Below are 27,918 nucleotides of genomic sequence, written 5' to 3'. Positions count from 1 at the left end.
CTTTCTTTGCAAGCACAATAGTGTAATTAAAATGTTTGTTTCTCAAATAAATAAAATCTTCTAAAAAAAATAACAAAAAATGATACCTCCTTCAAAGTAAAATGTAATCAAGATGGCAGAAAACCATATACCAAGCTCTGTGCCTTGTTAGCAACATGGCCAAAAAGAAAGTTTTGTTACTCCTCTTAAGGAAATAATAAGTGTTCCTCAAATTTGTTTTCTTTAACAATTTGTTTTCTTTAAATACCAACTGTTGCCAAGGATGGGAGAGAAAAGAACCTTCATGCACTATTGGAAGGAATGCAAGCTGATACAGTCACTGTGGAAAATAGAATGGAGGTTCATCACAAAATTAAGAAGGGAACTACTGTATGATCCAGTAATTGAACTCGTGGGTATTTACAAAATACAGTAATTTTAAAATATATGCACCGCCATGCTTACTGTAGTACTATTTACAATAGCCATATACGGAAAGAGCCCATCAAGAGATGAATGGTAATGAAGTGGTGTATGTATATTCAATGGAATATTACTCAGCCCTAAAAAAGAATGCAATCTTGCCATTTTTAGCATGGGTGGATCTAGAGCATATAATGTTGAGAGAAACAAATCATGCAGAGAAAGACAAATACTATACAATTTCATTTATATGTGGAATTTAAGAAATAAAGCAAAGGAAAAATAGAAACAAAAAACCAAACTCTTAATTGTAGAGAACTGAGGACTACCAGAGGAGAGGTGGGTGGGGGGAGCAGTGAAACAGGTGATGGGGATTAGAGACATACACTTATACAATGAGTACTGAGTAATGTACACAACTGCTGATTCATTATTGTACCCCTGAAACTAACCTATCACTATATTAATTATAATGGAATTTAAGTAAAATAAAGGGGAAATACCTGTTTCTTTAAAAACAGCTTTATTATTAACATTCTCTAAATATTTATATCAACTATGTTCACTAAAAAAAAAAAAATGAAAAAATTGTACAAAGTAAAATGTAAATCAAACCATATCTCAGAGGTCAGTTTAGATACATTTGGCTTCTCACCCCGGTAATATCAATTATAAGCAGTAGAGAAACTGCTAAATATTTTAAAACCTGCTTAGTTAGCTGCTCCCTAGCAAAATGCTTATTAACTTTCTTCTTTGAACCACTCTTTTGTTGACTCTGCGTTTCATGTTAACAGTCAAAAGCAAACACTGACTCGCAGATTTAACAAAGAGCGGGCCACCAACACCAGGGAAATGTATTTACTTCATGATTTGTTCTTTTCAAACACTTAATGTACTGACCACAACTGAAATACCCATAGCTTCCCAGCTGCATCTCATCTTGCCTACTTGATATGCTTAGTGGGACTGAACTCCAAGTAGAAGAGAAAAAAGACACAGAAAATATTCTTTGGGGAGGCTGTAAAGCCAGCTAATAGTAGTAAGGATAGCCTTTAGCCTTTCAGGTAGTACACATTGTTGTAATTTTTCAGCATCATAGTTACAGAAAAACTACTCTCTGGGAAGAGAACAAGGGTCAAGTGGACCTCTTGCTTCCTTGTCCTCAGGAAACCGAGAGCGATTTTTGGGAAGAGTATAGATGTTTTTCTTCATCTCGACCTCCAAAGATTAAAAGTGAGCCCCTACCACATGTTTCTTTCCCTAACTGTCCCTTTTGAGATCTGTGTGGTCTACCTTTTCTTCCACTCCTCAAGGTTTGGGATAATGCCTTTGCCACTATTCAAGCAATACCTATTTTTTTTTCCATTCCATTTTATTTCTTTTTCAGTGTTCCAAAATTCATTGTTCATCACCTATTTATATTTTTTCTGGGTTTGCCTCTTTTGAGGATATTTTAAATCTGTTGCTGTCTGAAACCTCGTGCACTTTACAATTTTATAGCTTTCAGTTTTATCGCCTGAAGACTTCTCTGGATGCTTCATCTGAGACACTCCAGTCTACCTTCTTGGAGACATATTGTTTTAAGTTTTAGAGGAACATCCATTAGTGTCTTGCTTTGTTTTGTTTTTTATTGAGTGCCAACACTGTGGGCTCTGAACTACAGTTTCATGTTTGAGTAGAACAGTGCTTGGTCCCAGTGCCCCTCCTGGTCATGTCTTGGCCGAGGGCAGGCATGAACCATGGTCTCCAGAGAACGGTCTGCAAATATTTATTCCCTGGGACCCAACGGCACGTGGTCAGAGCTCATCACCCTGTATCTAGGGTAGAAATAATTTTTCCCCTAACACGCCATCCTGTGATTTTTTTTTTCTTCTACCATGACTTTTGCTGCATTTTACCCTCATCTGTGAGTCGTTCCAGGGCTTTGACTACCAGTCCATCACCCCAACCTCAGTTATTAGATGTCTGCTCTAGAAGACACTGAAGAAGGGGATCTAACTGGAACACAAACTGTGAAATGATGTCCCAGCCCTACAGAGCTACTGGGCAGGGGCTCATGCTGCATGTTTCCACAGACAAGATACAAACAGTTACAAAGTTAAAGACAAAATACATGACAAAAATATAAGATCACTTAGAAAAAAGTAAGTGGCATGGACTCAAACAGAAACCCTACCAATAGTTGTGCTACGGGAAGAGAGACTTGAATTAGACCCAGTAGGAGCTTCTGTGAAGGGAACAATCTACACGCTTTCCTTCTGTTATTTATGAAGGCATTAAAGCCAAGCAGCTCCAGCAACAGAGAGTGTGATACATTATGGAGCCATTACAAAAATCATGATTTCTGCTGTGAAACCAAGAACATGTTTAGGATTCATTCCTAAGTGGAAAATGTTACCAAAGAGGGTCAGCCTGTGATGTCACTCTTGTCAAAGGGATACATGTATACATATGTAGCTAACATAATTTCTGAGAGATGGGAATCACAGGCAGCTTAATTTTACAATAATAAGCCAGATATTTTGGCCAACAGCATCTAAAAGTTTCATCTACCAGCTCTTACAAAACAAATAACTATTTAATCCTTATGAGGGTTTTGGTTTTGTTTTTTTTTTTTTGTAGGGTCCCTGCCCGGTGTGGAACCCAACATGGGGCTTGAAATCTCAACCCTGAGATCGAGCCCTGACCTGAGATCAAGAATTGGATGTGTCACCCACTGAACCACCCAGACCACGATCGTTGCGAATTCTCCATGTAAAAATGCTCGCCTGGAGCCAGAAAATACTTGGACCTTCACCACCCCCTGACCCACCATGTGAATTTGGAGATCAAAATCAAACAGTATCCCACATCAAGTCTGGGTCCGTTTCCTTATTTTGCACTGCCATTTTCTTTTCTTTCTTTCTTTCTTTTTTTTTTTTTTAAGATTTTATTTATTTATTTGACAGAGATCACAAGTAGGCAGAGAGGAAGGCAGAGAGAGAGGAGGAAGCAGGCTCCCTGCTGAGCAGAGAGCCCGATGTGAGGCTCGATCCCAGGACCCTGGGATCATGACCTGAGCCAAAAGCAGAGGCTTTAACCCACTGAGCCACCCAGGCACCCCTGCACTGCCATTTCCAACGAGTTGGGCCCATGATCCCCTAGGTGTGTTTCTTCAGAAACAGAAGTCTCCGTTCCTCTTTTGGGACATCATTTGGTTCTACACCTTACTTGTAGTTCTTTGCTTTGATAAGCAAGTTTCACATGGTGTCCCTCTTCCCCACATCCTAAGCTATCCATGTGGGACGTCTAAGAAGATGCATTCCTTTTATGCAACTCAGAATACAGAAATACCATACTGCATTTCTTTAATGCTCTGTCCAACATTTCTTTGTGTCTTAACATCGGAAAGTGGACTATGTTATATAATAATGGAATCATCATTTTGGGGGCATTTTATTTATATACAAAATAATGGTATGTCTGATCACCAAGGGTGTCTTATGCCTGATGGAAAGTATTATACAAATTATTATTTGTTTCAGTCATAGTAATGAAGTGGGCAGGTGAACCCAACACATGCAAACAATGCTATAGAGAAAATCTTGCATTAACATGTATTTTTCTCTTTTCACGGTGGCTTAATTTTGAATTAGGATTTCACAGGCCAGGCCAAGTCACTCTAAAGGTAATGAGAGCTAACCTACTGAATCTGAAAAAATATCAATAGTCAAAAGTCCTAAAATTGACCTTGTCCCTAAGTAAACATCATTCATTAGAGCAGTGTGTAAAATTTAGTTCGGTGAGGTGAATACCAACAGAATGTGACCAGTTAATAGTTCACCTGGGCCAGAAAGAAATGTATCCACTCCTTTCATCTAACAGTTGAAATTATTTATTAGTAAAGTATTTTTTAATGACAGCTTCTTCAGAACTAACCTTAAATGCAGCTTCTAAACCACTGCAGTTAAAGAAAGCTTCACAGAGAATCATCCCAAGCCTTCTGTCAAAATCCACAGTTTTGGACTTAAACACAACATAATCACTTTCAAATTCCTGTAAGATTCAAAGTGAAAGAGTTTACAGCAAAGTATCCACCACTGAAAACAGCCATCACAGAGCCACGTGGCTCCTCTCGCCCACCCGGCTCCTTGTCTCACCCTTCCCTGCACCCCTTCACTCCCTCCCCCGCCCCATCTCTCCCAATGCAGGTTTCATCGCAGGATTCTGGGGAAGATGGAGAGCTCGGACTAACCATTCAAAACGGCAACCTTAGAGGAGCACAGAGCCTTGAGCCCTGTGAGTCCACGTCTCCCCGGGTGTTTTCAGTGGCTCAGACCCCATCAACAGCACTCTGCCCTCTCCCAATCCATTCTGATTATAAATGATAAAGCAAACCTTTTCCAAACAAAACAAACAAACAAACAAACAAACAGAAAACACCACGCTCTCATCACAACGTCAGTGTCCATTTAAATAGGAACATGTTTTGTTTTGTTTTTCATGGAGCAGAAAACCTAGCAAGTGGCACTCTTTCTTCAGGTGAGAAGTAGCATCAGAGGTCTGTAAGAAAGCGTCCTCCAGTGACGCAGATGAGACACCACGCTCTTCCCTTTCCCCCATGTGTTAGTTTGCAGCTCTCATCAACACAAAGAACAAAACCATGAGAGAGTAACTACCATCTCCACCGCAGGGCAGGTCACGGTGAAGAAGTCCCAGAAACACACACACACCCCTTGGGTTTTCCAGTTAGGCCGCGGGGAGAATGCCCACCACACATTTGGTGGAATGAAGTCCTCTCCTCTGTCAAGTAAGCCTCGTCTGTTAGTAACAGTCATAATGATGACAGCGAACATGCAGTTTTCTGTTCTAAATGCTTTACATTGTTAACTTGATGTGCACGACCACATGGGATGTAGGTCATACGGCTTCCATTTTACAGGTGACAAGGCGAATGCAGAGCAGGTTAGTCATCCACCCACAGCCACAACATTGCTAACTGGCAGAACCAGAATTTAAAAGCCTGGCAACCATTTCGATGTTTTGATGTTGCTACGAAGGACTGCCCCCTTGTGTGGACTCAAACACGCCCTGAGAACGCAACGTCCCAGGGTACAGTGTCTTACACACCACAATGTTATATTTAGCATCAAGAGGAAGTCTCCAGGTCTGAATGAGAGCCAGTCTCTTCATTCAAGCATCACTGACTTGTGAAAGTAAACACAACCTCCCAACAAGTTGTAACAAGCCCAATTTATCCCTCCTCTCAGTAAGGGAACAAGAAACTTACAACTGAAGATGCTCAAATATTACTTAAACAGTTAGAGCTTAACACCTTAGCAAGGGGAAAATGCAAATCTTTATCCCAACTCTCTCTCCCTCTCTCCCAGACGGTTTTACTCATCCAACCCAAATTCAGAACGGCCAAAGGCACCTCTCCCCCTTCCTTCCCACAGCGAAGTCAAGCTCATCTTGCAAGGTCAGGAGCTGTCTATCTCTCCTCTTGTCTCCTCACCAACACACCCACTACGCTTCCCGTCTCGAGGTGTCACTCAGTCCAGATCACCGTCACCACTCACCTGGATTTCTGCTAACCACTTTCTAACTACTTTCTTTGTCTCTATTATTATCTCTCTGAATAATTCCTCAAAGTACCATTGAAATAAGCTTTCTAAAATATAAATCTTATGTCACTCAAAATTTTTTAAATTTTATTTTATTTATCCAAAGAGAGAGAAAGAGAATGAGAGAACAGCATGAGCAGGGGAGAAAGGGAGAAGCAGGTTCCCCACTGAGCAGGGAGTCCAACGTGAGGCTCAATCCCACATGACCTGAGCCAAAGGCAGACGCTTAACCAACAGAGCCACCCAGGCAGCCCGGCACTCTAATTTTTAATTGACTGCCCTGAACTATTCCAGCACCTTCCCCCCTTTCCACACTAGGATCTTGTCACACCTGCCTTGTCATATACTCTCTCTTGCGGCAGGATACAATTTCCCACTCATCCCTTTCTACCTACTTTCCACCGGCTTAATTTCTATTTATTTTTTAGTTCTATGTCTCTTTCAGTTACTTTTCGAATTTCCTTGCACCTCCTTTGGCAAGGGGCCCTTCACAAATACTCTCCCTGAACCCTGTACTTCAGAGACCCTGGCACTGAGTACCCTGGGTAACTGCCTACCTGTATTGTCCCCTGGACTCCCAGCCCTGGGAGTCCAATGAACAGGTTTGGTTTCCAGAATTACAGTACCAGTATTTAATGGGGTTCTTAGGGCACATAGCTGCTTCTCAATAAATACTAATTAAAGCATCAACGATACGCTGGTATTACTCAAAGATAATGATATACATTAAAAAATGTATTATATAATGTTTATAATGATAAACATCTTTTTCTTCTTTATCCTGACAACTCTAAAATTGTCCCTTTTAGTGACGTGAGAAATTACTGATGAGTCTTAGCTAGAGAAATGTGCTGGCTTGATTTAGCTTCAAAATGGCACTCGTCCTGCTGAGGGAAGAACAGAGCCTGATGGAGTCAAGAAAGGGGCTAAGGAGGCAGTTTCAGGGCAAATGCAGTCATTCGGGTCAGAGAGGAGATCTGGATATATTTTCAGGGTTTATCTGACAGAACCTGATGTTTATCATGAGAAAAAGAACAAGATCATGAATGACTCCAAGGTTGTGCGCCATGTAGCCCACTAGGTGTGCCATTTTAGGAGATGGAGAGAAGACAGGGAAGGGGTTTGAGTACAGCCAGAGTTTCAGTTTTGCAAGTTTGAGATGTCTATCAAATATTTAAGCACAGACGTTGAGTGGGCAGCTGACTATATGCTATGGGTTGGGATTTAGGAAGACCCTTCACCATAACATGACATGTGCTATAGGCATTCAGTATATGTTCTTTACGCAACTTGAGGATGTTACTCTCTGTTTCTTTTTCCCAAGAATTCTTACCAGAAATGGGCACTGAATTTGGTAAAATGTTTTTCATGCATTAGTTAACACAATCATGTTTCTCTTCTTTAACCTGCTAATATGTGGGTTTTCAAATATCAAACCAGTCTCACATCCCTGGAATAAACCTCAGTTACATATAAAATGTGCCCCTGTTCCATATTGCTGAATTCTGTTTACTAATACTTTGAGAATTCTTATGTCTATATTTAGGAGGGGAAATTAGGGAAGCAAAATATTCTTTTTTTTTTTTTTTTGCATTAACTTCTTTGGTTTGGGTATTTGGGGCAGTAACTACTAGCTTCACAAGACAAATTAGGAAGTGTTTCCTCCTCTGGCATTTCTGGAAGACACTGTGTAGATATGATCTTAATACTTAAATACTTGGAGAAATTCTCGAGTGAAACAGTCTGGGCCTTGACATTTCCTTTCAGAGAGTACTTTTTTTTAAATGACAAGTACAATTTCCTTAATAGTTATAGTATTATTCAAATTTTCTACTTCATTTATCACAGAAAAAAATCACTATGTGGGTAATAAATAAAATTGTGATAACCATTTCTCCATATATGCCCATGTCAACTCACTCCTGATACACAACCAAAACTAATACAATATTATATTACAATTTTAAAAGTTACTTATTTCTTATTGAATGAGTTATGATAGTTCTGGTTTTTGAGGAATTAATCCATTTCTTCTAGGTGTCAAATTACGTGTTTAGAGGTTATTTCTTGTTTTGATATTCCCATTATTCTTTTAATATCTGCAGAGGATGTAGTGGTAGCCATTTTATTCCTGATGTGGTAACTTGCCTTCTCACTTTTTTATTTTTCAAAGAATTAACTCTTAGTTTCATTGAATTTTCTCCATGTTTTAAATTTCATAGATTTTGCTCTTTATTTTTTCTTTCTAGTTGCTTTGTGCCTATTTTGCTCTTCTTTTCTCTAGGTTAGTAGAGTGGAAACTCAGATTACCAATGTGAGACTTTCCTTTTTTAATATATGCTTATTTATAGCTATCAATTTCCCTCTCAGAACTACTGTGTCTGTTCCCACAAATTTTGGTATATTTTCATTTTTTTTAAGTTCTCTACATTTTTTTCCCTACTTTTTTGACTCATGGCAAAAAAAAAAAAAAAAAGACAAAAAAGTCAAGTCACTACTTAAAGATGTCATTTCAGTTTCTAAGTAGTTTAAATTTTCCTATTAGATTTCCATTACTGATTTCTTTTTTATTCCACTGTCAACAAAAAAACATACTCTGTACCATTTCACATCTCTTATATTTGTTAAGGTTGTCTATGGCCCAGGATATAACATATTCATGGTCTATGTTTCATGAGTATTTGAAAACAATGTGAATTCTGCCATTGTTGCACAGAATGTTCTATAAATGTTGATTAGATCCTCCTGGCTGGTGGTACTGGACCCTTCCATATCCTTGCTAATTTCCTATCTGCCTGTTCTTTCAGTTCCTCAAAGGGAGCAATGAAATCTCCAATTTGAACTGTGAATTTGTCTATTTTTCTTTTAGGTTCTGTCTGTTTTGAATCACATATTTTATTCCTATCTTATTTGGTGCACACCCATTTAGGATTGCTAGATCTCTTTGGTGGATTGACCCTTTTATCATTAATATAATGTTTCTCTCTGTTAATTTTTTCTTGCTATGAAATCTACTTTATCTGATATTTAGACAGCCATTACTGCTTTCTTTCAATTCACATTCCCATGATATGCCTTTTCCTGTCCTTTCACTTTTAATCTACATATATGGTTATATTTGGAGTGTTTGAAAAAAAGCATACAGTAGGGTCTTATATTTTAATCCACTCTGGCAAGCTCTTTGTATTGGCGTATTTTGACCATTTACTTTTAAGGTAATTATTGCTACATTAAGGCTTAATTCTGCCCCTTTCTTTTTTCTTTTCAGTTGTTTTTCTTCATTTCTTGCCTTTTTCTGCAACTCTCTGGGAATTTTTTTAGACTTACATTTGATGTATCTATAGTGTTTTAAATGTATCTCTTTGTGATGCTCGAGATATTACATATCTAGATACATAGATTTATTTTTACATTATATGTACATCAGTTATCTAATGTTTAATGTCATCATCTTTCACCGGTTCAAGTAATATCTTTCCTCCCATAACCAATGGTTCAAGGAAGATATCAAAAAGGAAATGAAAACTATGTTGACACAAGAGTTCCAGGAAGACAGCAGCGTAGAAGGATCCTGAGCTCACCTCTTCCCATGACACACAGAGGCAACAGGTACATATAAGGCAAGTCATTCTGAAAATGACCTGAAGATGAACAGAACAGATCACCCATGGCCATAGGCAAAAAAGGAGCCACACTGAGAAGGGAAGAAGGGGGGCAGAGATGGACTTTAGGAACCAAACCCCTGGTGTAGGAACCCACAAGAAAGAAGGATATCGGGGCGCCTGGGTGGCTCAGTGGGTTAAGCCGCTGCCTTCGGCTCAGGTCAGGATCTCAGGGTCCTGGGATCGAGTCCCGCATCGGGCTCTCTGCTCAGCAGGGAGCCTCCTTCCCTTCCTCTCTCTCTGCCTGCCTCTCTGCCTACTTGTGATCTCTGTCTGTCAAATAAATAAATAAAATCTTAAAAAAAAAAAGAAAGAAAGAAAAGAAAACTCAAATAAAAGTGAAAGAGGAAAAGTAATCAAAAGCACAGAAATACAAAGAATTAGAAGAGACTACTCTGAAAAACAATATACCGACAAAGTGGACAACCTGGAGGAAATGGAAAGATTCCTAGAAACCTGCTATCTGCAAAGACTAAATATGGAAGAAACACAAAATCTGAACAGACCAATTACTAGTAACAAAAATCCATCAGTAACTAAAAAAACCTAAAAAAACCCCAAACAAAAATCCAGGAGCAGGCACCTTCACAGGTGAATTCTACCAAACACTTTTTTTTTTTCTACCAAACATTTAAAGGAGAGTTAATACTTATTTTTTTCTTACCATTCCAAAAAAATCTAAGAGAAAGAAATGCTTCCCAATTCTTTCTACGAGGTCAGCATACTGATACCAAAACCAGACAAAGACACCATAAAGAAAATAACAGACCAGTAACCGTGATGAACATAGATGCAAAAATTAGCAAACCAAATTCAACAACACATTGAAAGGATGACTCACCATGATCATGGATACATTAACAAAATGAAGGATAAAAATCATTTTATCATCATCTCAATAGATATAGGAAAAGCATCTGACAAAATCCAACATCCATTCATGATAAAACTGTCAACAAAGTAGGTTTAGAGAGAACATAACTCACTCTTTTAGAGGGAACACACCTCACATTAATAAAGGGTCTATATGACAAACCTGCAGATAACATCATTCTCAAAGGTAAAATGCTGAAAGCTTTTCTTCTAAGACTAGGAACAAAACAATTATGTCCACTCTCACCACTAGTATCCAACATAGTACTGGAAGCCCTCACCATAGCAATCAGATATGAAAAAGAAATAAAAGGCATCCAAATTGGTAAGGAAGAAGTGAAACTGTCAGTATTTGCAGATGACATGATACTATATAGAGAAAACTCTTAGGATGCCACCAAAAACAAAACAAAAAACTATTAGAATAAATGAATTCAGTGAAATTCCAGGATACCAAATTAATATTCAGAAATCTGTTGCACTTCTATTTTATAATAACAAACCAGCAGTAAGGAAAATTAAGAAAACAATCTTTCTTAAAATCTTCCAAAAACTGTAGAAAAGGAAATACTCCTAACTCATTCCATGAGGCAAACATCTCCCTGATAGCAAAGCCAAACAAAAATACTACAAGAGGAGGAAATTCTAGACTGGTATTCCTCATAAGTAATGATGCGAACATACTCACGAAAAAAAATGAGCAAACAGAATCCATCAGCATATTAAATTACACACAATGACCAAGTAGATTTATTCCTGGAATTCAAGGATGGCAAATGAAAATCAATGTAGTTCACCACATTAATCAAATGTAAGAAGAAAACCCCAATCATCTCAACTGATGCATAAAAAACATGGCAAAATTCAACATCCTTTTATGATAAAACCACTCAACAAAGTTAAGAATGGAAGGAAACTTTATCTAAATGATAAAGGCCATCTATCAAAACTGCAGAGGTAATATCATACTCATTGCTTAAACCTTAAAATCTTTTCCCTTAAGATCAGCAACAGAATAGAATGCCCACTTTTATCAATTCTACTCAACATAACAAGTACTAGCTAGAAATATTAGGTAAGAAAAAAATTATCAAAGGTGGAAATCGAGAAGTGAAATGATCTCTTAACAGGTTAAAGGATTTTATATGCAAAAAACCCTTAAGATTCTATAACCCTCCTCCAAAAAAACTTTCAGCAGTAATATATTCATCAAAGTCATAGAATACAAAATCAACATGCAAAAATCAGTTGCATTTCCATACTTTACTGACAAACAATAAAGGCAATCCTTACAAGATATTTAAAAAAATTTTTTTTAAGATTTTACTTGAGAGAGAGTGAGCATAAGTAGGGAAGAGAAAAGGCTTCCTTCCTGAAAGCAGGGAGCCCGATGTGGGACTTGATCCCAGGACCCTGAGATCATGACCTGAACCAAAGGCAGAAATTAAATCGACTGAGCCACCCAGGTGCCCCAAGATATACAAAAATAAACTTAAAGTAGATCAAGACCTAAATGTAAGAGTTAAAAATATGAAACTCTTATAAGAAAATACTGGAGAAAATCTTCACGACATTGGATTGGGCCACCATTTCTTGGATATGACATCAAAAGGAAAAGACAACAAAAGAAAAAATGGATAAATGTGACTTCAAAGTTAACTTTTTGGCATCAAAAAACACTATCAGGAAAGTATAAAGACAATGCACAGAATGGAAGAAACTACTTGCAAATCTTATATCTAAGAAGGAATTAATGTCCAAAATATAGGGAAAACTACAACAAAGACTCCAATAAAAAAAAAAAAAAAAGAGCAAAATACTCTAACAGACATGTCTTCACAGATATAAAAATGGCCAATAGGTACTTAAAAAAAAAAAAGACCAACAATACTTGCTATTGGGGAAATGCAAATCAAGCCATAATGAGCTATCACTTCAGAGGCATTAGGATGGCAAAGAAAAAGAAGAAAAGAAAGAGAAAATCAGTAAGTGTTGGTGAGGACATGGTAATCTTGGAATCTTTCTGCACTGCTGGTGGAAAAGCAAAAATGTTTGACCACTATGGAAAAAGGTTTAGAAATTCCTCAAAAAGTTAAACATAGGGGCACCTAGGTGGCTCAGTTGGTTAAGCTCCTGCCTTTGGCTCAGGTCCTGATTCCAGGGTTGCAGGATTGAGCTGCACATTGGGATCCCTGCTCAGGGAAGAGGTCTGCTCCTCCCTCTACCTCTACTCCTGCCCCTCCAAATCCGTGCTCACACTCCCACTCTCTCAAATAAAATCTTTAGGAAAAAAAGTTAAATATAAAATTACCACATGATTGAGCATTTTTTTTTGAGAGACAGAGAGTGTATAAGAGTACATGGGGGAAGTGAAGGGGGAGTGAGAGAGGGAAAGGGAGAAAGAGAATCTCACCAGACTCCCCACTAAGCACCCCAGTCAGGGCTCAGGCTTAGGACCCTGAGATCATGACCTGAGCCAAAAGTGAGAGTCCGACACCTAACCAACTGAGCCACCCTGGAGCCCCACAACCAATCATCTCAATCCTAGGTATATACCCCAAAGAAGAGAAAGGATTAACAAATACTTAATATACTATTGTGTATAGCACCATTATTCACAAGAGCCAAAAGATAGAAACAACCCAGGTGTTCATCAATAAATGAATTTCAGCATTTACATATATTATCTAGCCTTGAAAAAAATGAAACTTCAACGCAGGCTGTAACTGGATGAACCTTAAAGACATTATGCTAAGTGAAATAAGCCAAACACAAAAGACATCGTATCAGTCCACTAATATGAGATATATAAAATAAACATGTCCAGAGACAAAAAGCAGTCTAGGGACCACCAGAGACTGAGAGGAGGAGGGGGCAAGGAAGAGTGGCCATTTAATGGGTAGAGTTTTCATGCAAGATGATTAAAAAGTTCCAGAAGTGGATAACACTGATGATTGTACAACACTGTGAATATACTTAATGCCATTTAACCAGACAGTTAAAAATGGACACAAAAGTAAAATGTAAAACATGTCTTACCACAATTTTTAAAGAGGCAAAAACAGAACAAACCTCACCTCCATTTTGATCCCTTCATGCTCTTTTAAAATACAATTGTCTTAAATATTTTCAGCACATACACTTAAAACCGGTGTTCTAGTTTTTGCTTTCACTGTCAAACAATTTAGAAAACGCAAGAAGACAAGGATTTTTATTTTTACACATATTTTCCCTTACCATGTTCTTCCTGGGGTCCCACGGCTCCCCATTTTATCATTTCCTCTCTGTGAGAAGAACTTCTTCCAGTTGTTCTCTTAGGTTGTCTACTCACGACAAATTCTCTTGGTCTTTTGTGCTTCTGAGAATTTGATTTGTCCTGAATTCCTGAAGGGTGTTTTTCACTGGATAGAGAACTCAGAGTTAATGGATTTTTTCTTTCAGGGCTTGAAAAATATTTTGCCATTTCCTTCTGGCCCCCACGATTTCTGATTAGAAATTCCCTGTCATTCAAATCATCTTTCCCCTTAGGCAAGACTTTCCTTGTTGCTTTGAAGATTTTTTTGTCTTCTGTTTTCTAAAGTTTAATTAAGTCTCTTGGCACAGAATTCTCTGGGTTGTTCCTTGGATTTACCTTTGAGTTCTTATTTCCTTGAATCTGTAGTTTTCTATCTCATCAAAGTCAGCAAGTTCTCAGCCATTATCTCTTTGAGACCTTCAGCTTCACGGTCTTTCTCGGTGTCCAGTGACACAAATGCTAGGTCTGGTACACTCCCACAAGCCCCGGAGGCTCTGCTCTTTCTCTTTCTCTAGCCCTCCCTAGTGTTCAGACTGAGGGGTCTCTATTGCTCTACCTTCCAGTGTGTGTTTGGTTTTCTTTTTTAAGATTTTATTTATTTGACAGAGAGAGAGAGAGATCATAAGTAGACAGAGAGACAGGCAGAGAGAGAGGGAGAAACAGGCTCCCTGCCGAGCAGAGAGCCTGATGCAGGGCTTGATCCCAGCACCCTGAGATCATGACCTGGGCTGAAGGCAGAGGCTTAACCCACTGAGCCACCCAGGTGGCTCCGGTGTGTGAATTCTTTATTCCTCCATTCTGCCACAGAATTCCAAATCCCAGTGCTTCATATTTTGTTCTGTTTTCAGCTCTAAAATTCATTCATTCTATCATCTATTTGTTGAAACTTTATATTTCTTTACTGAGGCTGTTTTTTCATTTGTTTCAAGCATGTTCATAATTACTTATTGAAGCATTTTTAGCCTGGCTCTTTAAAATCCGTAAGAGAATTCTAACATCTCTGTCATCTCCATGTTGCCATCTATTAGTGATCTTTCTCATTCAGAGGAGACCTTCCTGGCTCTTGGTATAATAAGTCATTTTCAATGGACTCTGGACACTTTCATATTATGAGACACTGGATCTTGAAACTTGTTTTCGCTGATTTTCTCCAATACTGCTCCAGCCTCATGTAGAGATAGACATCCAGGTTCTCCCTTGGCATTGGTTGATACCGAAGTGTGGGGAGCTCTTTACCATAACTGGGTATTCAAGTTCCCCATGTGGTCTCCACTGATGCCAGTGCAGGTGACTTGGTTACCACTTGGCCATGGTCAAAGTTCTGACTCTCCAGCAGGATTCCTCTGACACTACCCCAGTGGGGTTAGTATGTTACTGGATGAGGAAGAAAGTCCAGGATTCTCATGGGGTCTCCACTGACACCACAAAGTGGGAGCTCTTTAGTATCCAGGCAGGACGACAATCACAGCTCTCCAATTACCCAATCTCTGGCACCATCCCGGTGGGGGTGGGAGGTTGCTGAGGCACCTGTTACAGACTTCTTTAAGATTTTATTTATTTGCCAGAGAAAGAGACAGACAGAAGGAAAGAAAGAGGGGGAGAAAGTGAACAAGCAGGGGGAGGGGCAGGCAAGAAGGGACAGGGAGCCCAAAGTGGGACTTGACCCCAGGATCAGGACCTAAGCCAAAGGAAGATGCTTAACTGACTGAGCCACCTAGGCATCCCCAGACTGATTTTAAGTCTAGGCTTCCCACTCGGTCTTTGCTGGCATGAATGGGGGTAGGACACAGTTTCTTCTGTAGGGTTTGGATGAACTAGAGAGATTAGGTCTACAAGTTTTCTTACTATGTTTCTCCCTTCTTAAGAGAGATCAGGCTTTTACTGGGGCAAGTTATGTCTGTGCTCATTGGTGTTTCCAGGTTGCCAGTGTATCCAGTCCCATGTCTAGGTAAATTTCAGGTAACAATTTTATATAAAAATGCTTTAGCCCTACTTACTAAAAGGTATATGGAAAAGTATGTCTATTTCATCTTCTCAGAAGCAGAAGTTCCTAAATGTATCTTTAAAGAATGTTATCTACTACTTTAACATTTAAAAATAAATAGTCATAAATACAATGGAATAAGATGCAATTCTTTAAAAAGTAGGCAATGCCTTTGTAGTGATACAAAATGACTGCCAAAATACATTAAGTGAGGAAAGCAAGGTGTAAGTGGTGTGTAAAGAAGGCTATCTGTGCAAAAGCAGAATGCAAGAGAACCCACCCATGGATTTGCTAGTGCATGAACCAAGTATCGCTGGAATATTATACTAGAAACTCCTAATGGTAGATGCCTTAGGGGAGAAAAAAGTGGAAAATTAAGGAATAAGACAGCAGGATAAGAAGGAGGAGACTTTTTGCATGATATGTTTTCAAAAGAGTGTCATGCTTTTAAAGAATAAATTTTATCTCGAAAAATAAGCAGGTGAGACATAGGAAAATCCTGTAGATGGCTAACAAGTTTTATCACTAAAATTAGAAAATGCTACATACAGTAATAGAAGAATTAATCATTCGGTAGGCTAGAGCAGAACAGAGGATGAACTGTAGGAACTGGAATACAACCTAGTATGGATTAACTAAAGAACAACTTGGAAAATGTATTTTAGATTCTGGTATAAAGACAGACTGGAAGCAAAAGATACTGTATCTTGGGATCAGCTCACCTTGGGGCACAGGCGCTCAGGTTGATTCCTCCAAACACAGCACCACCCCCCCTTGCCCAGATGAACTTATTCCCTTCATTTCAATGAGGAGACAACAAGGAGGCAAATACTGAAGTCAGAGAGGCACAGGGGAGAGCACTGGCATGGGCTTCAGAGTTCGGGGCTGGAGCCGGGTCCCCTCCCAGGAGACCGTGGAGTCTCAGGTAATTTGCTTGTTATCCACCACAACATCACTCTCAGGATTATAGTGAGAAAGAAACAGGAATGTGTGAAGATTCGGCATAACTCCTGGTACCTAGCGATTACTCAGTAAATATTAATGGACTCTGATGAACAGAGACTAACTAAGTGGAGCCAGGACATTCCTCTCACAAATAGCCACTACCCCTGATTAAAGAAAATTCTCCAGATAACTACGCAAGTAACACCTCAAAATGTCAACAAACGAAAGCTGCTGGGGCTGAAGTGATCTGACTAGCTATTAAATACAACTAATAAAGCAAATCTCTTAGCAAGTTTGTTATTTTAATACAATACTTGTTGTGTCTATATTCATTTAATATCAAACTTGCTAAGTGACTAGAACATAATGATTCCAACCACTAAAAAGAAAATATAACTACGTGGTGTGAGAGAGGTGGTGGTTTTCACTACAATGACAGTATCACAATATATAAAATGTCTGAAATTAACAAGTTGTATACCTTAAATCTACACGATGTTAAATGTCAAATCAATTTCAACAAAATAAATAATCCAAGTCTCTCCCTTTTATTGTCTAAATCTCAAAATTCCATAGGAAGAAGCCAAAGAAATGCCTGAAGTGATCTTTCTATTCAAAATTAATTGAGAAACCTAGAAATATTTTTAAGGATATGCCTGAGAAAATCCCTATGTTCTATAAATGGACCACAGTGGCACACCTCTTTTGCCTGATTATAGGCTTGAAAGTGATTGAAAGAAACAAATACTAGTACATCCAAATGCAAATCAGCAATTATTTCTTTAATTTACTGAAATATATTTGAACCATTATTATACTAAAGTCATGATACAATCAACTGCTATGTTAGTGCTCGTGTATATTAACTGGGGACCAGGGAACATGCAAAAGCATATGCAGTGGGAAGAGAAGGGCATGCGGTGGGCATGTGGATATGACTGTATGAATATACTAGGCTGGAAATAATTTCAGAAAATGTCTCCTAAAAATTACCAACTGAATTCATCATAAAAATCAATAAAATGAATTCAGCTAAAAAGCCCCAGATAAAGCTTATTAAGCTAAAAATACATAATCATTGCAACATTCTGAGGCAACACTGATAACCAGGTCATGATTCCAGCGACCTGGGATTGAGCCCCGCATCGGGCTCCCTGCTGAGCAGAGAGCCTACTTCTCCCTCTGCCTTCCACTGCCCCTGCTTTTGCACTTTCTGTCTCTCTCTCTAACAAATAAATAAAATCTTCAAAAGAAACAAAAGGCAAAACTCTTCAACATAAGAAAAGCAATTAAATGAACTTTTAGTTAATTAGTATTTTAATTTTAAGGAAGGGCCAAAGTCAAGGAGCTTCTAGGTTCTCTTCTAAAGAGAAATACCCAGAGAAGAGGATGAAGAACTTCAAGGGCAGGTTATTAACGTCTCAACCCAGACACGGACATCAGAAGTAAGCCCGGGGGCACCTGGGGGATGCAGCTGGCTGGGGATCTCACTCTTTGTTTTGGGCTTGGGGCATGATCTTGCAGTTGTGAGACCAAGGGGCCTGTGGTAGGCTCTGTACTCAGCAGGGAGTCTACTTGAGATTCTCTCTATTCCTCTCCCTCTGACCCTCCCTCTGCTTGTGTGTGCACTCTCTCTAAATAGAAATAGATAAATCTTTCTAAATAAATAAATAAAGGAGTAAGCCTTGCCCATTTTACTCACAAAATGAATAGGACTTCAAAATACTCAATACCAAAATACAAATACTAAGTAAATACGTATGTTAGGAGCAAATGAATATTGTATTCCTCCTTGTTTGCAACTGTGCCAGGCTTTGGGAAGACAGAGGGATAAATTCAGGACCTCTGGCATTGCCAAGGTAGTGACATCAGCTAAACCTCACCTCCCTCTCCAACCCCTGTGCTCTGAAAACCTGCCAGGTGTTCCCACCATGGGGAAATCCAGATTTAGCTACTCAGGTGCACCCGAGGATTCCCTGTGCGGTGGGTCTCACACTTCTCTGCCAAGTTGCTCAGGAGAGCTAAGCTGCAAGAGTTCTATTCCATCCAGATTCCTGGAATGCCCACCACGTGGGACAGACATCTTACAGGCTCTGGAGATGAGCTCAGGCTCTTACTCACCAGGGTCCTAGGTTCCTCCTACTTTTGCACAAAATAGCAGGACACATAACAGCTGCATCCTCTTGCCGTTACTTCCACTCCCCAAAAGCGGACTAGAGTTCAAAAGGATTAAGTCTGCTGACCTTGGCTTTAATAAAGCTAACTCACTGCACTTGTGCATTACACATAACCCATTATTTGACCAAATATAAGCACAACAGTGAAGAAATTCACATTCTGTATAAAAAAAAGAAGACAAGAGTGAAATCCTTTTTTTTTTCTTTTCTTTTTTTAGTACTCAGACTTCACCGCTCATGGCCGACAACTGAAATGAAGCTATTCTTATCCTAGAGCTGCAGGGAGCCTCCCAGGCAACTCCCTGGCCACTAACACACTGGGAGTGGCAGAAAACAGAAGCACCTACATCTGAAAGCTTCCCCGTATTTCCTTGAGCCTGAAATTATGAAACTACAAAGAACACTAAAGAAGAAAGCAAAAATATGTGAGAGACAATATACATCTTCATAATATATATAGTGAATAGCCTGAAATGGAATGTTCAAATAGACCAAAAAATAATCCGGTGATTCAAGAAAAGGACAAAATAAAACACACAAATTACAGAGACATCAGTCATACAGAAATGAGTTAATCTGAAAACTTCCTTTTCAAAGTACACATAAGCCAGAAACAAATCCTGACTGAGTCCACTGTTACATTAGAAACAGCTGTCAATGTTCTCAACTTCTAAATACAAAGGCCTAAGTTCCAGTCCCTGATCTACCACTAAGTAAATGAGAGACTTGGGGCAAGTCATTTAACCTCTTTCATCCTAGAGAGATTCTACAAGGCGGAACCTATTACCACTCTGACCTTCCATCCTTTCTAGCTTTAAAATTATAAGGTTCTATGCAATGAAATGCAAAGGTATAATATTACCGTATCATTGTAATCAGATGGGTCATAAGTGCTCTGTTTAAAAACTTCACATAGTTCCATAAATTCTTCCATCATCTCGTGGATTTGTCCATTTAAAATCGCTCCTTTGGTACCACCAAATTCAAGTCTTTCCAGCTTTTCAAATTCCAATATGGTGACAAATATATCCTTGGTAAAAACACAGTATAATAAAGATCTTTCCACCACCTCAAACAGGACGGGAGCAGTTTAAAGTTGCAAAGATGAAACTCTTTCAAGTATTCAAAAAAAATGAGTGATTTAATGGACACTTACATGACAGAAAATCATAAATGATTTAAATGAACAAAGTTACTGGTTTTAAAATCATATTCCCATTTTCACATTTCCTAAGAATTTTCCAGCAGTCCAGGCAATACCTACTTTAGCAGAGCTAAACATATGATTCTGTACTTTTACATCCTTCTAATCCTACCTCAGATCCCAAGGTCATATCTAAAATCCTATCTGCAGCTTCCATTTTGCAGTGAATTACCTCCTGTACTGAGAGGGGGCAGAAGACTGTTAAGGAAAGGGGACCAGTCGCCCCTAGTTAGGCATTTAGCTCTTAGACTTTGAGAGGCATTCAGGCTGATTAAGGGATGGGAATTTTCAAAACACGCAGTTCTAATTTTGGATGAAATACAACAAATTTTATGATAACAAGAAAGTCCAAACTTGAAAGAGTTTTACAAAGAGCTGAAGGCACTGCCACTAGATCCCCTGCTTTAAAAAAACGCTTAGCCAGTTGGCTCCAACTACGTGTGTGAATGTTTGTACATGCGTGTATTCACTGTTTGTTTTTAAAGTATCTGAAAAACTATTTACACACAGCACATATTTCCATGTTCTTTTTTTTTACGATGGGCTTTAGTATTTTTATAGTCCATATATTAATATTCTGAAAGATAGTATGGCATTTTAGGTAATCAAATAGGTTTTTCACGTATAGTAGAGATTTTTGTTTTACAATGGTCTTCCAAGAGCTTATTAAGTTAGAAGTCAAAGATCACTAATACATAAGAGAGTCTCACTTATGTTCAGTATACTAAAAGAATAAAAAATGAATTTAAAAAAGAAAAGAAAGAAATCAAAGTAAAGTTTATAAGAACAGCCTTAACAGCACTGGCCTTGTCAGCACTTCATAATAATCCAGAAAGGAGACCTTCCTCTCTCCCACCCAAACAGAATAAACTATCTCCCAAATGATACAGAAAACAAGATTTTTTAACCCATCCACAATACAAATAAATCACAAGTCAATAAATACCTCTATTTTCATGAAACGGTCCAGAAATTTGTCAAATCTACAAAACACCAGTTGAGACTGGAAATCCCACGGTTTTAGCTCCTTGTTTCCCTTAAAATAGCTTGCCAATTCTTTTCTGTAGTCAAAAAAAGACTTTTTGAAAGTCTTTAAGATGTTAATGGCCACCTGAATCTTTTCCAAAGAGTCTTCAACTTCTCCTTTCAAAAGGTCTTCAGGTGAAAGATAAGCTATTGCCTAGGTTTTAATAAAAGGAAACTCTGATCAAAAATATGTTTTAAAAAAAGGTTTTTTAGTGAAAACACCTGTTTCAATGGATTTTTTTCAATGAATCTTTTTTTTTAAAGATTGTGTTTATTTACTTAAGAGAAAGCATGTGCCGAGGCTCAGAAGAGAGGTAGAGGCAGGCTCCCCGCTAAGCAAGAAGCCCAACATGGGGCTCAATTCCAGGACCCCAGGATCATGACCAGGAAGAAGGCAGACACACTTAACAGACTGAGCCACCCAGGTACCCCTCAATCTTTTGGGGTTTTTTTTTTTGCTTTTTAAGATTTTATTTGAGAGAGTGAGAAGCACTGGGGGGAAGTAGAGGGACAGAGGGAAAGGGACAAGAATGCTCCACATTGAGCCTGGCCTGGGGCAGGATCTCATGATCCTGAGGTCATGACCTGAGCAGAAACCAAGAGTGAGACATGGAGTGGATTGAGCCACTCAGGCGCCCCTCAACGCATGTTTTAAATGATACATCCTTAGAATTGGGCTAGCAATGCTGTGAGACAAAAAATTCTAAAAATTCAGACACTGGGATTTCTTTCTTTCTTTCTTTCTTTCTTTTTTTTTTTTTTTGACACTGGGTTTTCAATGACATACTTGTATACATTAGAATCCTGTATATCCTGTAGATATACAGGAGACTGTACAATTTCCAAATACACTTTCTAGCAATGACTAAGTTTTTGCTAAGCTTTGCAGGTATGACAACTGTATAATGAGCATTTGCATGGGTATTCTCACTACAAATATTCTGCTTAATTTTTCCTTCATATAAAGAAATACACAAACCAGAAGGGGAACTCTTGAAGACCATGGGCTTTAAAAACTACGGTCACCTTACCTGGTAGCAGTGGGTCATCTGTAAAGGTGAGAAAGAGCTCATATAGTTAAGGGTCACACCAGCAATTTTCTTATGGTAGCAAGCATCTCTTCTACTAACATGACAGGACATAAAATCTAGTGAAAATAATGCTATATAATGAGTTTTAAGTAGAGTAAATGGAAAGGTAAGAGGGGTTTTTTAAAAGAAAGACCCATGCAGGGGCACCTGGCTGGCTCAGTCAGTAGAGCACATGACCACTGATCTGAGGCAAAAGTTCAAGCCCCATGTTCAGCATGGAAACTAGTTATTAAAAAAAAAAAAAAAGACTCTAGTAGCAGATTCATGTACACTGGTCAATTTCTCATAGGACAGTCACATCTAGGTACCTTCCAGACCTTCCCTACCCATATTTGTTAGGAATATTCAGAATTTCCCTCCTTAAGGACTTCAAGAAAATATAAATTCGATAGGCTCTTTTGTACACTATTTCTTCCCGAAGCATCTTCAACTCACATAAATCATAGGCTTAAATTTTGTTCCTTGAATGTGGTGGTTGCTTAGAAAGTTGTTACCTATCCCAGTCGAGTACGTAATGAAAGCCATTGAGTTCACTACAGATGGAAGGATTTTTTTCTAAATGTAGACATAGTATTCTTCCCCCATTAATGGTCACAGTTTTACATGTAATATAGACTGTGCCATAATTTGTAAGTAAGAAACTCATGTTTAGCTTCTAAAACCCCTACGGATTAGAATTCTTTGAGTTTGAGCTGTAGATCGCCCATCTGTGCTCTTACTTCCCACTGCAGCTGCCCAGAAGAGCATACATGGCCTGTATGCTGCTAACACTGCACAGAGAACACTGAAGAGAACCACCAGTAATCCCTTATGTTATAAAGGAGTCAACATTTTGGTACAAACTAGGATTTCCAGAGACCTTTATCTTTATGTGCGCTTTATAAAAAATGTGCCCTGTGTCCTTTCAGGAAGCTTAAAAAAAAAAAAAAAATCTGTGGCAATGACTCAATTGCCTTCTCTGTTTCAGAAGCCCCCAGTGACTTAATTACCTGCATCTAACTTAACGTCCAGGCAAGCTGTTCTTATTTTCATTCTTATTCTTCCTGATGGACCTTCGCACAAATGACACAATCACAGCAATTAATCTCCCAAAGACAAGGATATAGTACTCATAGTACTAAATACCCTAAGAAAATCTAGTCTATATCATTTCAATGGGCAGCAGGGTGTGTGAGGTAAAAGCGATCAGCAGGAGGCAGTTATGATCCAGTTAGGGGCTACTAACTGCTTTTGTGATATTAGCTAAATTATCTCAGAGGATCTCAGTTTCCTTATCTATGAAAGGAGCGAGATGAATTAAGTAAATCTCAAAATTCCTCTTAGCTCTTAAACTCTGAATTCTTTTCTGCTTCCTACAGCAACACTCTGGAGCACGCCTGACCATGAGTACTCTATTCTCTCATACTCAAGGGTCTCAGCATACACCAAAAACCCATGGGATTTAGGATGAACTGGTCCCCACTCAGAGACCTTATACACTAAAATACTGCTAACCAATTTATCAGTAAGCCAATTAATCAATTATTAATTAAGCAATTTATCTGCAAGACTATGTTAGCTGGATGCCTATCTCTCAGCTGCTTTTTTAAAATGTGCTTTTATGGATTCTTATTTTTGCTCAAACACGACATCTCTTTTCCAAGCTGACCTCTCACACTTAAAACTTCTTTTCACCTAGGATCTTTTTTGACAAAGATTTTATTTTATTTTATTTGACCAAGAGAGAAAGAGAGAGAGCAAAAGCAGGGTGGAACATCAGAGGTCAAGAGAGAAGCAGACTCCCACCTGAGCAGGGAGCCTGATGTGGGGCTCCATCCCAGGACCCTAGGATCATGACCTGAGCCAAAGGCAGATGCTTAACAGACTGAGCCACCTGGGCACGCCTCTTCATCTAGGATCTTTAAGAAAATATCGACAAGGAGATACCGAGCCATGAAACAGAGTGGTGGGCCTAGAGTAGTAATGAGGTACAAAAAATAGGGAATGGAGTCAGGTTACCAGAGAAAAGAAGCAAGCCATTAAAAAAAAAAAAAGACCCCATTATCAAAACTCCGGTGTGCCATCAACTGAGGTGGCCAGGTGGCCAGATGAAGAGATGATGCCTTTTATAAATCCAGCCTAAATGACTGTTAATGGCCACTGTTAGAAAACAAGGGAAGAGAAACATATTTACTTCTAAAATAAAAAAGATCTGAAATTGGAATGCCTAGAAAGATCGGTCATAGAATGAAAATGAATGGAACCAACCAGGAATAACAGCAAATGGTGGAGACCATAGTCATCTAGACAGCACATGACCTTTCCAAAGGGGTACCCAAAGCTCCTATAACAGACTGTGCAAATGGCCATGACACAGCCAGTGCTGTGAGATCTCTAACTTTTCAGTGGAGGGTAGAACACCGAAATTTAAGTGAGACCTCCTCAATTTAAATAATACTTTTCTAAAATTTTAAAATACCACAGAAATTAAAACGATTGCATTGATGTATTAGTCAAATACATATGATAGCATGCCAAGTTACCTCTGATGTTTGAACACAGCAAGGGTTCAAATGTTTCATAAACACTTAAAGGTCAATAGATTCAAAGTATATACAAAGTATATTCAAAGTATATACAAAGTACATGAAAGCTACATTATAAAATTATAAAAAACACAAAATGTGTAATGACATAAATTGTGCAAGGTACTGGGGCTCCTGGGTGGCTCAGTGGGTTAAAGCCTCTGCCTTCGGCTCAGGTCATGATCTCAGGGTCCTGGGATCGAGTCCCACATCAGGCTTTCTGTTCAGCGGGGAGTCTGCTTCCTCCTCTCTCTCTGCCTGCCTCTCTGCCTACTTGTGATCTCTGCCAAATAAATAAATAAAATCTTTAAAAAAAATTGTGCAAGGTACAAATTAATCACGATGCTACCACTATATACCCAATAAATCGCCCCAATTTTTTAAAAAAATTGTAGTGCTCAGGGTGCCTGGGTGGATCAGTTGGTTAAGCATCTGCCTGCAGCTCAGGTCATGATCCGGGTTCCTGGGATGGAGTCCACATTGGCCTCCCTGCTCAGAGGAGATTCTTCTTCTCTCTCTGCCCCTCACCCCACTCATGCTCACTCATTCTTGCTCTCAAATAAAATCTTAAAAAAAAAAAAAGAGGTAATGTTCAAAGCTGGTGAATTATAATAAAATGTTTTACATATTGCACCAAAGCTCAGATTCCAAATGTAAAGACTCACAGCCCCATGTTTGGGCACCATATGATGAAGTTCTAGAACCTAGGTGAGGTTTGGTGGGCTGAGGTCCAGAGCTGATGACCAAGAAAGAATTCTTGAGACATCTTTGGTGCAAAATGGTGGTTTATTAAAGCACAGGGACAGGACCCGTGGGCAGGAAGAGCTGGGGCTGCCCCGGGTTGTGAGGGATGGCAGGTTATGTACCCTGCAGTTGGGGGAAGGTGAGGGGAAGGGAGGTGTCAGTGGAGTTTTCATATGCTAAAGAGGGCCTACAAGGTGCCAGGATGTCCCAGGCTTTGCCCTGGCGGCTGGATCAATGTTGTCTTTAGACCAGCCATTAACATTAAGATAGTTGGGAGACTTTTTGGTGGGGTGTCACAATCCTGCTATCAATCGTCTTTGTTAGTGAGATTTAGGACAATTGTAAGCCAAGGGAGATTCCTGTCTAGCAGGATTGTGAGCTCTGCAAGTTAACTATTTGCTTATTGTTCATGGCAGTCAGGGCTGCCTGAGGAATGCTACACATATGACAGAGGGGAAGCGGATGGGGGGGGGTACAAGGCGCCAGCTTTTGCTTTGTCTTCAGCCAGCCTCATGCTCCCTCATCAGTAATAGCAATGTAATTGATACAACATTTAAAAAAATTTGTAAATATCAAAAATTATTCAAGGATCATGAAAACATTGCACCCTTTGATCATTACCAGGAATTTATATTAAACTGATGACCCAAGTTAACGAAAAAGGGACTCTCATATAAAGTCGTTTTCTGCATATTGTGTACAACAGAGGAGACTGGAAGCAGCCTAAATATCCAACAATAAAATAATTTTTCAAGGAGCTAATAAAAAAATAATTACATGTGTGATAAAATGCATAAATACAAGTAAGTTTTGAGAATATGAAATATAAAAAAGGCTGAATTTTGTGGTGATCGATGTGCAGGACTATTTCTATTATTATAAATCATATACAATGAAAATATTTTACAATTATCATTAGAATACCACATATTACATTGTTATTAAAAATCAAAATTGTTATTTTAAAATATGGGGCCTAGAGTAATGGCTAAGAAACTGTGCCACTTTAAAAAACTGGGTGACCTTAGGAAAGCTATTTATCTTCTCTTGAGTTCAAGGGATTTTTTTTTAAATTATAAAACAAATTACTAATAGCATCTCTATGTCACAGCATTGATAGGGAATTACATTTTTAGTTTTTGTAAAGGCTTAGAAGAGTTCCTCGCAAATAAAAGGCACTATATACTGCTTGTTAACATAAGAAATAAACTAGACAGCAGATCACTGGGGAAGACTTGGGGAGAATTCAGCTCTTCAGGGGACCCAGGTATGAAAGTTGGCTCATTACTGATTTGTGATTCGTAACATGTTGGGGAACATTCACTACCAAGTCCATTTGAGAATCAAGGAAATCAGGTCATCAGAACATTTGGACAGGAGCCAGAAACACTAAGCAACAAGGAAAGCTACATTATTTGCTTGGAGCTTGGCAAACTGGCCATGCCATAGACTAGAGGCCAGGGAGCACAGGTTTAAAGGACTTCCTAAAAGCTACTTACTGCAATAGATAACCACCTCTGGAGTTGATAAATTAGCAGGGCTTTGTAGCATTAAGTTTTAGTAAATCTTAAAATGTGATGAGGATCCTTTAAAATGGGTATAGCAGAAGTTGTGAGAATACATTGCTGACTTTTCAATAGGGATCAAGGTCTTTAACATGGAGATGCAAAGCCATTAGGACCTAGCATACTTGTTGACCAACAAAGAAAGAAATAGAATAAAGCCAGAGGAGAGAATATAGCAAGGAACTGATCCATTGTTATCTCCCACCAATAGCTGCAACTAATTTGAAGGTCAATAGCTTAGAACTAGCTTCGACTGAGCGCCTGTTAAATGTCACACTGGGCATTCCATTTAGGTTACCTCTTGATCCTCAAAACAGCCCATGAACTGGACATTACCCTCACTTACAGATATGGAAACTGAGTTCTCAAGAACCAATTTCACTCTGCTTTAAGTATTCCCATTAAAATTGAATTCAGGTTGGTCTGAGGCCGAAGTCCCTCTCCATATTCTCCACCCCTTTAAAATCAGAGAGAAACACACACATGCACACGCACACACCACTGAACTCCATCTCACAAGTTAGGAGACCCATTCTTTAATCTGGATTTCACCCTAAATTCTCAGGGTAATTCAGGAAATAATGTCATTTTTCAAGTCTCAGGTAATTTGTCTAAAAAAATATCAGAGACTGGATTGAAATACAGTTCCCAAACCACTGCTGTTCATCCTACCACCATGTTCTCTCTACTGCTTGTAACAGCAAGGCTCTAGGGCCTGGTGCAGCAGAAGCTTCAAGCTGTTCGCCTGGTCTATGACCACACTTCCAGGGTTCCAAATGCTCT

The 27,918-nt window shown here is 38.9% G+C and overlaps 1 protein-coding gene across 1 annotated transcript in view; it reads right to left on the bottom strand.

The window, feature by feature from the left end:
* The window catches only part of DNAH11 (dynein axonemal heavy chain 11), a 321,410-nt gene that overhangs the window by 268,928 nt on the left and 24,564 nt on the right, over positions 1-27,918 (bottom strand). Inside the window, exons 7-9 of the mRNA XM_013051673.2 lie at positions 21,092-21,325; positions 19,804-19,971; positions 4,321-4,437 (exon numbers count right to left, since the gene is read on the bottom strand). Of these exons, the coding sequence (XP_012907127.1) occupies positions 4,321-4,437; positions 19,804-19,971; positions 21,092-21,325 (519 nt within the window). The remainder of the gene's footprint in view (positions 1-4,320; positions 4,438-19,803; positions 19,972-21,091; positions 21,326-27,918) is intronic.

The sequence above is a fragment of the Mustela putorius genome, unplaced genomic scaffold, assembly GCF_011764305.1.
Source record: "Mustela putorius furo isolate JIRA1106 unplaced genomic scaffold, ASM1176430v1.1 tig00003845_pilon_pilon_pilon, whole genome shotgun sequence".
Taxonomy (NCBI): Eukaryota; Metazoa; Chordata; class Mammalia; order Carnivora; family Mustelidae; genus Mustela; species Mustela putorius.
The sequence above is the reverse complement of the archived record's forward strand: the minus strand, read 5'-3'. Positions and strand labels throughout refer to the sequence as shown.